The sequence below is a fragment of the Genypterus blacodes genome, unplaced genomic scaffold (genome assembly GCF_046128005.1).
Source record: "Genypterus blacodes isolate CSIRO-AG114 ecotype Tasmania unplaced genomic scaffold, CSIRO-AGI_Gbla_v1 ptg000742l_1, whole genome shotgun sequence".
In the NCBI taxonomy this organism is placed as follows: Eukaryota; Metazoa; Chordata; class Actinopteri; order Ophidiiformes; family Ophidiidae; genus Genypterus; species Genypterus blacodes.
Window position 1 is genome coordinate 10,001 of NW_027467406.1, and position 10,803 is coordinate 20,803.

Here is a 10,803-nt window from a genome sequence, read left to right on the forward strand (position 1 = left end):
CACAGGAAGGAAGGAAGCTTTAAGGTCGACCCGTGTTCTCACTCTTGAACATCCTGTCATGCCCGGGCGGCGTAGGATTCATATTCTGCTGTGAGTTTGTGTTTGAATGCAGATATACTGTAGGTTCTGTGTGTCTGTACCTGTCCATCCAGCAGGGTCGATGATGATCCACTCCACCGTCCATTTTGTTGATTCGTTCTCTTCGTTCTTCAGCAGCATCCTGATCTCTCGAGAGTTGTAGGTCAGAGAGCTGCAACCAGAAGGACGGACTTAAAGGTCCCTGTTTACACCGGGGAGGCGTTCAGGGGCCTGGGGGTCTGGGCTCTTACGTGAATCTGAGCGTGCAGTTCTGCCAGTCAAAGGGGAAGTAGTTGACGTTGATGGAGCAAGAGGAGCGGAAGATTGCAGGAGGAAGCCAGTAGCACAAACCATCAGCAAACACCAAGACGTTACTGTAGTAGGCCACCTGGAACTGGGCGTCGTTACTGAGGGAGAGAGGAGGGGGAGGGAACACACACACATGAGGGCCACACACCTGGACACACACACACGAGGGCCACACACCTGGACACACACACATGAGGGCCACGCCTTCCTGTTCTCTCTCCAGGAGAGGAGGAGGATGAGGATGAGACAGGAAGGACTAACTGTCTCCCGCTGCTGCCTGCTGGTGGAGTCGGCTGGGTTCAGCTCAAAGCAGGAACAGGAAACACTGTGTGTGTGTGTGTGTGTGTGTGTGTGTGTCTGTGTCTGTGTGTGTGTCTGTGTCTGTGTGTCACTCACTTGTTTTCCAGCACGATCTCTGGCAGCCACACCATGCTGGGCGGGAGGCGGAGCGTGTCGATGCCATCGAACTCCGTCGTGTTCCACGTCAACCTGTGGTCATTCCATGTCTGTTGGGGATGAACACGGGGGGTTAAAGTTCAGGCACAGGATCCTCCTGCCTGAGAGAAAAGTCAGCTCAGTCGGTAGGGATTCCGCTTGGGAACCAGAGGGTCGCCGGTTGGAGTCCCGTATGGACCAAGTAAGTGGACTGGTAGCTGGTGAGTTGCCAGTTTGCCTCCAGGGCACTGCTGAGGTGCCCCTGAGCAAGGCACCCAACCCCCAACTGCTCCAGGGCGCCGAATAATGGCTGCCCTGCAATAATTGGAAGTCGCTTTGGATAAAAGCGTCTGCTAAATGACCGTAAGGTGATGTAATGTAATGTAAAGTAAAGTAAATCTTCCTCACGTGTTCTATCCACACGTTGGTCAGCAGCGTCTCGTCCACTTCTTTCTACAGAACCAAAGGAACATCACATGAGTCCAGAGCCGGTTAAGGTCATGAAGTGGGACACACTCTAGACCCCACATGTACTTCTGTGTACTGAGACAAGTCAACACAATCAATGTATGTAGTGGTTTCCGTGGTGATACCAGAGAGATGAGGTTGGAGAGAGTGAGGGCCAGATAGACGTCCACTGCGTCCTGCTGCTTGATGACGGGTCGCAGCTCTTTGTTGTATCCTCGCTCTTTGAACAGGTAGTTGATGACGCGCTCCTCCTCGTTCCTGCCCCAGCACCCTGACACACACACACACACACACACACACACAGGAGTATGTGTGAATGCTGCCGCTCATGTTTCAGTCTTGGCAGCTGCTCTGCTCGTGGCTTAACAAACCCACAGCTGCCATCTGATGGGAAACAACGTTACCTTCCCATGAGCCAGGCACACATACGTGTTGGTTTGTTTGCACCGCCGGCCTCCGGTAAGACAGCGGCCGGTCTCTACTACACACAGCTGAAGAAACACTCTTATTGTTGTGTTGTTGTTGTGGTGGTTTCCGTCTCCAGGCCGGATCACACAGGCAGCATGCAGACAAGCTTCTGTGTATCCACATCTTCCAGCTATTCCTGGGTGATCCCAAAGCATTCCCATATACCCCCCCCCCCCCCCCCCTTAGCTCTGAAGGTTTGTGTCTAGAATCAAGGTTTGGAAGAGCTGCAAACACAGAACATTTAGAGGAGTCGCTAACTTTAAACCCTGAGGACTAATGACTCAACACTTTGATTGTTTTAGCATAATGATTCAAAATAGAAACATTTGACAGTGACATAACTCTCAGCAGCTTGTTTACATCACATCAGGCACAGGCACAGGCCCTCACACGTCCATATCAGTGTTTACATGTTCTATAGCATGGAGTCAAAGTGAGCAAAGAGATCAGTCAGGGTTCAGATCACAACATCTCCACACACAGAGGCGCCTCAGGGCTTCTTTAGCTTTGGTGTTCAACAGAACAACAACAACACATTCTGTTCCAAACTCACCGTCAGAGAGCAGAGAGAGCAGGAAGGCAGCGAGCAGTCCTGCACGCCAGAGTGTCATGGCTGAATGCCGGGTAAAGCTCAGAGTCCTTTACTGGCCGACCTTCTGCTGAGCCGCTGACAGACGGCAGCAGCTGCAGAAACAGAGAGGAGAAAATAGAAAACAGGCCGCAGACTTCACCTCCACTCTGTCCGGAGGAGGAGGAAGAGGAGGGGGTGAAGGTAAACGGATCCAGAGCCAAGCCGAGCTGCGGTTTGGGATCAGAAGACAAACGCTTGTTTGTGTTTGAACTCTCACAACTCAAACAAGTTTGTGTTTTTCATATTCTAGCTCTGATCTCAGTGCAGACAGACAGGCAGACAGACAGACAGACGCCTCAGCTGGGTGACAGTGTAGTTTTCAGCACACAGCTCCTTTGTGAAGGAAGCACAGCGTCGGCTCAGCCTTCAGCTCTACTCCCATGTTTGGAATGATTCTGTTCTGTGTTTGGTCTCAGTGTTGCAGGATTTGAATCGATCCTGTTTGTGCAGATTTGTCTCGGCGCCCAATTAAAACTTATTACACAGCGACACCTGGTGGTAAAATGACATCATTCAAGAGAGAAGACTGGAACTGTTCATCTGACATCACCGATGATATTTAGATATGGATCAATACATATGAAAGGCTCCCCTGTTCCTCTGGTCTGCGTCTCTACAGGAGCAGCTGGTGTTCTGACACACACCAGGTAGAGTTCACACTCTGCGCCCTCTGCTGGCCGGCAGGTAGACCTACAGCTTCTAAAGAGCGGTCCAACCTCCGGCCCAGTAGGGGGCGATGATGCACCACTAACCTGGGGCGACCAACCACCAGTAAAGTCCAAAGAAGAAAATCATTTCATGTGTAAACCATAGAGCTCCTTCCTCTCGACCTTTAATGTTTCCTCCTGTCAATCAGCTGCAATCTAACCTACAACACAAACAAACAAACAAACACAGACGGAGCTCAGACAGTTCCTGGTCCAGAGTGGATGGATGAAGCACCTACACTTTATTTAACAAGATGACTGACAGACAGAAGTTTAGTCTTTCTATATTTACATTAAATTAACTGCTTTTAAAATGGAGCTCATTTAAAAACGTGGTTCCCTGTGTGTGGGTCGGTCAGAGCGACGTCACTGTTGGTCTTGTTGCTGCTGAGGCTGTGGATCATGGCGATCATAGCTGAGTGTTTGTTCAGCTCCTCCTCTTTCTGCCTCAGCCTGGTCTCCAGCTGGCTCTTCTGAAGCTCCAGGGATGAAGCCTGTAGGAGAGACGAGGAAAGCTTCAGGTCAGCTGGAGCTTCATGTAAACACCTGAGATGAAGAGCTGCTCCGTGTTCCTTCACCAACATCCTCTCCTGTAAGCCGCTCCCTGCTGCCTGTGTGTTTTCTCACCCGGATGCTGGCGTACTTCCTGGCCTGCTCCATCTCGTTGAGCTCCTTCCTCAACACATCCACCGTCTTCTCCAGCTCTCTGCTCTCCAGATCCTTCTCCTTCCTCTTCTCCTGCTCAGCTCCCAGGTCTCCACGCAGACCTAAGGGAAGCAGAGGACGGCGTTCCTTCAACCACCGCAGATGAACGCAGAGGCAGCAGAGACTGAGACAGACAGACGTCACACTGACCTGTGATGTCACTTTCTCTCTGCTGAAGGTCTGAATGGAGAGATTGGAGCTTCTCCTCCTTCTCCTCTAATGCTGATACAGCCCTGAGAGAGGGGGGGTGGGGGGGGGAAGAGAGGGAGAGAGAGAGGGGGAGAGAGAGAGAGAAAACAGAAGAAGAATGTAAAATATCAGAATGAAAGAATAAAGCACTGTGTCAAAAGGATGCTGCTGTGTGTGTGCGCGTGCGTGCGTGCGTGCGTGCGCGTGTGTTACTTGTCATGCTGCAGACGTAGAGCCTCATGGTTCTTCCTCAGAGCATTGATCTGTGTGGTGATCTCCTTCAGCAGACGCTCAGTCTCATTAAACCTGAGGAGAACAAGATCCATGTGAGGACACACACACACACACACACACACACACACACACACACACACACACACACACAGAGACACACACACACACACAGACACACAGAGACACACACAGACACACACACACACAGAGACACACACACACACACAGACACACACAGACACACACAGACACACACACACAGAGACACACACACACACACACACACAGAGACACACACAGACACACACACAGAGACACACAGACACACACACACACACAGAGACACACAGACACACACACAGAGACACACAGACACACACACGGAGACACACACACATACACACACACACACAGACACACAGACACACACACAGAGACACACACACAGAGACACAGAGACACACACAGAGACACACACACAGAGACACAGAGACACACACAGAGACACAGACACACACAGAGACACAGAGACACACACACACACACACACAGAGACACACAGACACACAGACACACACACACACACAGAGACACACAGACACACACACACACAGAGACACACACACAGAGACACAGAGACACACACAGAGACATACACAGAGACACACACAGAGACACAGAGACACACACAGAGACACAGAGACACACACAGAGACACAGAGACACAGAGACACACACAGAGACACAGAGACACACACAGAGACACAGAGACACACACAGAGACACACACACACACACACACCTGAGCAGCAGGGTGTTGTAGGCCCCCTTCAGGCCCTGGTGCAGCTCAGAGTCTCTCTGCAGTCGCTCGTTGTGCCTCAGCAGCTCCTCTATGTCGGCTTTGGACCTCTCCACCTCCAGGACCTGGCTCCCCAGCTCGCCCTGCAGATCCTCGCGCCGACGCTCCGCCTCCTTCAGCAGGCTGCCCAGCTTACGGGCCTGCATACACACACACACACACACACACACACTATTAAAGCTCCTGTGTGTGTGAAAATATGTGTGGATAATGAATACAGGTTCTGAAGTGTGTGTGTGTGTGTGTGTGTGTGTGTGTGTGTGTGTGTGTGTGTGTGTGTGTGTGTGTGTGTGTGTGTGTGTGTTGTGTGTGTGTGTGTGTGTGTGTGTGTGTGTGTGTGTGTGTGTGTGTTACCTCAGCCTCAGCCTGAGCTAGTTGGAAGCGATACTGAGTGTTGAGACGGTCGGCCTGAGAGAGAACGAGAGCCTTGGCCTCCAGCAGGTCCTGCTGACGACTCTCCTTAGCCTGACAGACAGACAGACAGACAGACAGACACACACACACACACACACACACACTCCTCAGGTCCAGACCAAACAGAACTCTTCATGTCTGCATCATGTGACACCAAACTCACCGCAAACGCAGAGAGCTTCTGTTCATAAACGTTGATGATCTCAGACACGTGCAGATCCTCCACCTGCTCCTGCAGCTACACACACACACACACACTCAGTCAGTGACACCGACACACACCTCACCCAACATGTGACGTCATACTGCTCACACACACCACAAGGGGGAGCTGCTGAGCTGTAAGCTCTACCTCAAGCCCACTCTCCATCCTCTCTATCAGTGTGTGTACACTCCTGCTGGAGCTACAGGAGGAGTCCAGTGCGCTGACGTTTGGCCTGGGAGGCGGGACTTCCTGTACCGCCAGGCGCTTACCGGACAGGTCCGCCTCCCTCTGGCGATAGGCGTTGTTGGCTGCTATACTTTCCCCCAACCTGAACGAGACACAAGAGGAAAGATAGGAAACACGACGCGTTGAACACTTCTCCAGACGGATCAGACGGAGTGTCACTCACACCAGCGAGGGGAAGTCTGGGAGGGGCGTGGCTTCAGACAACAGAGCCAATCCAGTCTGTACTCGCTCTCTGTGATGAGACGTCAGCGCCAGAGAGAGAGGAGTGACCATCCTCTGGTCCTGGGAGGGGGGGGGGGTCAAAGGGAATCTGTGTTAGCCAGCAACAGCATGTGTGTGTGTGTGTGTGTGTGTGTATGAGTGCGTACCTGTAGCGTCCTGTAGAAGCTGGTCTCCATGTCCTTCACCTGTCGTCTCAGTTTGCTCATCAATTCCAAAGTCTTCATCAGAGCTTCTGCACACACCTGACTACACACACACACACACACACACACACACACACAGAAAGAATACGTCTTTGCATAATGGAGCATCTTCCCTCCCCAAGGTGCCAGAGACACCATGTTAGACATCACTCACCTGAGATCACTGTCTGAGCCAGGGGGCAGGCAGGTGAGGGGGTTGTTGCTATGACAACGGGAGAGTAGGGATTCCACCAGCGAGAGACAGAGCTGAGCGCTGAGCTGACGGGACACCGAAGACCTGGTGGAGTCTTCATCACAGAGGAGTGGAGGGGTTAAGGCTCACACACACACACACACAGACACACACACACACAGACACACACACACACACACGTGAAGGATATCCAGCAGCAGGTTGGTGGTGTGTGTGATGCGTGTGCAGTGTTTCTGTAGCTCAGCGTCTCCCTCTGCAGGATCAAGGCTCTTCAGAAGCCCCAACAACACAGGAAGCAACATGTCTACAAAGTTCAGTACACACTCTGACACACCCTCTGCTCCCAGCGCCTCCTACACACACACACACACACACAACAAGGAGAAAACACAAAGAAGGGAAAAGCTGAAGTGTGGCCCAATGGTGATGATGATGATGATGATGTGATGAAGTGTCCCTCCTAACAGGAAGGAAGCTCCAGTGGACGACCTGGATGGAAGAGACGTACCTCCAACAGCCGGCTCAACAGCTGCAGAGTCTGGAGAGAGCAGGACTCGGCGCCCTCCACAGGACAGCTCAGCCACTGCACCAGAGCCAGTCCAGGCTCCGCCCCGCCTCCACAGTCCGGCCCCGCCTGTCTACGCCCCCCGACTCTCAGCCTGGGTCCCGCTGGCTGCAACACCACGTCGCACAGCAGAGAGCGGAGCCCTGAGACGCCAGACATGGCCAGGAGGAGCTCCAACACCTGCAACACACACACAATGATCCACAAGTAAGAGGAGAGACTATGAGGGTCCGGGGTCAAAGGTCAGAGGAAAACACCGGCTCAATGGGTCGTCTCACCTTGGCTGCAGAGTCTGGGTCTTTAGAGTGCAGCAGCCCCATCACCTGAGACACACAGGCTGAGAAATGCTGATACCTACAAGCAGAGTCACACAGAGCCACCACGCACAACCTTTACACGCCAACACGTGACTGTGCTGCAGGTACAGACATGAAACACATTCAGAACTTCATCCAACACCAGAATGAGATTGAATCCACATAAACGCCCTCAGTCCACTGAGCAGCAGATCCTCTGTGCCATCACCAGCTGGTGTAGAGAGCATGTATGTGTGTGTGTGTGTGTGTGTGTGTGTGTACCTGCTCAGATAATCTGCTATCTTGGGGCTCTTCAACAAATCAACCAACAGGTCCACAGAGTACTTCTGGGTCAGAGTTCCATCTCCATTGACGATGATGTTGAAGACCAGTTGGAAGGTCTGGTGGATGTTCTTTGCGTTGAAAAGCTGGCAGGGATGAATAAAGAAGGCAGACGAGTTAAGAGAGGGTGATTCATTCAAACAAAGGGCTGAGACCAGAGACTCAAACAGTCACACCAAGGCTCCAGTCCCCCCCCCCCCCCCCTACCTTCTCTCCAACATTCTCGTTCAGCGTGAGGCTGGACAGGATGGACAACGTGAAGACCACCACTGTCAGACTGTTGTGAGACAGGAAGTTGATCAGCGTGCGGTAGAGCGACTTCACTTTATCCTGCAGAGACACGGCACGACACGTGATCACGACCATCACATGACCATCCTTACACACGGATGTAAACACAGAGACGGAGCAGAGACTCACCAGAGACTTGATGTGACTCTGCACCAAGTGGTTGTCCCGACACAGGTTGGCCATGAGGCCGAGGCACGGTATGATGATGTCATTGTTATCAGACTGGCTGTGGCGAGAGAGAGCAGAGGCGGGCAGGTCAGTAAAACATCGACACTCCTGACTTCCTGCCGGGCGGCCTCGTGCTTACATGTTGGTGATGAGAAACGTGATGAGCTCATGAATGGAGTTTGTCAGATGGAAGATTCGGGTGTTGTACGTCAGCTTCTGCAAAACCTGCAAACACTGAGGCACACACACACACACACACGATGCAGCATGACACCACACACTGCTTCACACCAAGCTACTTAACACAACATCAACGCACACGGCTGTTATTACAAACAAAAGACATGTGAAGAACTCTACAACCATCAAAATGAATCAATGTAAACATACAGCAGCACTTACCTGCAGTACCAGAGGCTCCCCTTGTGCGGCGCTGTGGTGGTGGATGATCGAAGCCAGAGTGCTGTTGAGGTTGAAGCTGCTGTTGAGAATCTTCCGACTGTCATCATCACACGCTAAAGGACAGTGGAAGCAGGCAGGAGAAGAACACACACACACACACACACACACACACACACACACACACACATTCTCTAAAGCTTCACACAGATAAGAAACCAGCAGATGCTCTGATTAGATGGCGACAGTACCGAGTTGAGCCAGCAGGGAGATGATGGATCCTGTCAGGGCCGAGCTGCTGTTTGGGTCTCCAGCCACATCCACCAAGCCACTCACACACTCACCAGGCAAGACCTGACCTGACGCCAGGAACCGACCCCAATCCAGCCCAGAGACCTCCTACACACACACACACACACAGTATTTTTGGTTCTTGTGAGTTTTGCCTCTGTAAACTTGAGTTCATTTAGGCAGCAGCGTGCATTACAAGGTGCTTACAGGCACAGAACCGAGCTCTAAACACACTCAGGCAGAGGAGCTGACAGGCCTGATGAATAAACCCTGATGACTCAGAGCTGCGGAGGATAAACTATCCTGTTTATACATGGAAGAATAACGGGGGGATGTGTGTTGGAATACGGGTGGATCGATACACCGCAGGCGCACTGCTGGCAGTTACGAAACACTACTAATAATCAGTGTGAGTTCACCTCCACTTGTTTGTGTAGCTGCGCGGTGTTCTGCGTCGTCCTGTTCTCTCTGTACTCATTCATGGTCAGCAGCAGAGACTTCAAACACGTCGTCGCGTCCATCCTGTAAAACACCGCCGCAGTCAGCGTCCATCTCTCCGCGTCTGTACCGCCACCATGTCTAAAAACACTGCCTAGCTAGCTAGCACACCTAGCTTACGCTGGATACCAAATTGTCAGGCTAAAGCTCTTACTATAGCTCAAACTAAAGACCAGAGTTTAACTGTGATCCTCTGAAACCTCCTGTTCATGCTGAATGTTTCTTCTTGTTTGTGTTTCAGACTACCTGCTTCTTCTTCGTCTTCTTCTTCGCGTCCTCCGCTCAGCCGCGATCTCCCGCTCCAACTTCGAACAGAGCAGGAGCGAACCACCTCTGCCTGAGAGAGGGGACACGGGAAAGGCCACATCTGAACTAAACGCTCCATGAGCACTTTGTACAGAATACTAATGAATGTTTTATGATAATACAACTGTGTGTTACTTATAAACCACATATCTTAGTGACGCTGTACTCTGTTACGAATTTAAGACAGCTAAAAAATAGAGAGCCCTGTTTACCTGACTTGGACCAGCCCGTGAGAATGTTCAGACAGGACCGGCAGCTAAACGGATATAAAGGTGAAAGTTATAATTCATTTACTTTGAAATGAAGAGTGGAATATATCAACAGATCGACAGAATGTGAAAATTAGAAGAGCCTTCCTTTAAAAAAAGAAGTCCCAACAGTCTGGAGGTGAAGCTGATTTCCTTCCAGCCTGTTGGGCCTTATGTCTCCACCGCGGGGCGCTGTTGTAACCTCTCAGACACCATGGTGTAGCACTGCAGCACAGCCATCAGCCCGATGGAAGTCCCAGGTTCAAGTCCAAATGATCTAAAGTTAACATGTTATCATGTAGTCTTCCTGGATATCTCAAAGTTGGTTATCTCGGCCTTAGAGCTGTTTTTGAAGTCAATTTTCAGCAGTGGAGTTTTGGGTGCAGAGCTCTCAGCCAATCAGCTTCAACTTGCTTCGGCTCTAACAGGCCACAATACACACACATGAGGAAGGCTGATATCTTTACATCAGAGGTACTTTAAACTTGAGATATCTGAAAAACGTCACGTGACTGGTTCCTCTGCCTGAAAGTATGGAGAAGTGAAACATTTAAATTGTTTTAATGAGGATTTTTCAGCTGAATATTGCATAAATTGGAAATATTTGAATGTGAAACAGCAAAAGTCTTAGCAATAATGTCCTGAACATTCTGGAAGCAATGTAGCAAATATAATATACAGCAAATATAAACAATATATTTACTCAATATAATAGAATTTACTCTCCAGCTTTGTCAACTTCTAAGCGTGTGGAAAGGTTTTTTTCATGAGTCATCTGTGAAGTCGTTCCCTTAACGATCCATCCAACTAATGTACAGCATCACTGACTCCCC

General features: G+C 50.8%; 2 protein-coding genes across 4 annotated transcripts in view; both read right to left on the reverse strand.

Moving 5' to 3' along the window:
• chrnd (cholinergic receptor, nicotinic, delta (muscle)) overlaps positions 1–2,622 on the reverse strand; it is a 4,699-nt gene extending 2,077 nt beyond the window's left edge. The window contains exons 1-6 of the mRNA XM_076140658.1: positions 2,312–2,622; positions 1,416–1,561; positions 1,231–1,275; positions 784–893; positions 330–485; positions 141–250 (exon numbers count right to left, since the gene is read on the reverse strand). Coding sequence (XP_075996773.1) covers positions 141–250; positions 330–485; positions 784–893; positions 1,231–1,275; positions 1,416–1,561; positions 2,312–2,369 — 625 coding nt within the window. The 5' untranslated portion in view covers positions 2,370–2,622. The remainder of the gene's footprint in view (positions 1–140; positions 251–329; positions 486–783; positions 894–1,230; positions 1,276–1,415; positions 1,562–2,311) is intronic.
• Positions 2,623–2,628: 6 nt separating this feature from the next.
• cip2a (cellular inhibitor of PP2A) lies at positions 2,629–10,001 on the reverse strand. 3 transcript variants are annotated; one of them, XM_076140656.1, is made up of 23 exons: positions 9,935–10,001; positions 9,663–9,753; positions 9,338–9,440; positions 8,879–9,026; positions 8,631–8,743; positions 8,368–8,462; positions 8,190–8,286; positions 7,977–8,099; positions 7,710–7,855; positions 7,410–7,485; positions 7,075–7,311; positions 6,757–6,919; positions 6,528–6,675; positions 6,317–6,416; positions 6,112–6,230; positions 5,850–6,030; positions 5,661–5,735; positions 5,438–5,548; positions 5,027–5,223; positions 4,204–4,296; positions 3,952–4,034; positions 3,724–3,863; positions 2,631–3,590 (listed from the first exon to the last, which is right to left on the reverse strand). In XM_076140656.1, the coding sequence occupies exons 3-23, from the start codon at positions 9,437–9,439 to the stop codon at positions 3,417–3,419; spliced, it is 2,721 nt and encodes a 906-aa protein (XP_075996771.1). In that variant the 5' UTR covers position 9,440; positions 9,663–9,753; positions 9,935–10,001; the 3' UTR covers positions 2,631–3,416. The 3 variants fall into 3 exon arrangements, with proteins under 3 accessions (XP_075996772.1, XP_075996771.1, XP_075996770.1); XM_076140655.1 differs by having other exon boundaries at positions 5,817–6,030; XM_076140657.1 differs by lacking the exons at positions 8,879–9,026; positions 9,338–9,440; positions 9,663–9,753; positions 9,935–10,001 and having other exon boundaries at positions 2,629–3,590; positions 5,817–6,030; positions 7,977–8,046.
• Positions 10,002–10,803: the final 802 nt, after the last annotated feature.

What these genes read in the sequence shown, in the direction of transcription:
- cip2a (XM_076140655.1), bottom strand. Translation starts at nt 9,439, where the DNA reads ATGGACGCGACGACGTGTTTGAAGTCTCTGCTGCTGACCATGAATGAG. An exon ending in ACCCAGACTCTGCAGCCAAG is followed by an intron (nt 7,312 to 7,409) that starts GTGAGACGACCC and finishes TGTGTGTTGCAG; the next exon opens with GTGTTGGAGCTCCTCCTGGC. An exon ending in GCTTCTACAGGACGCTACAG is followed by an intron (nt 6,231 to 6,316) that starts GTACGCACTCAT and finishes CCCCCCTCCCAG; the next exon opens with GACCAGAGGATGGTCACTCC.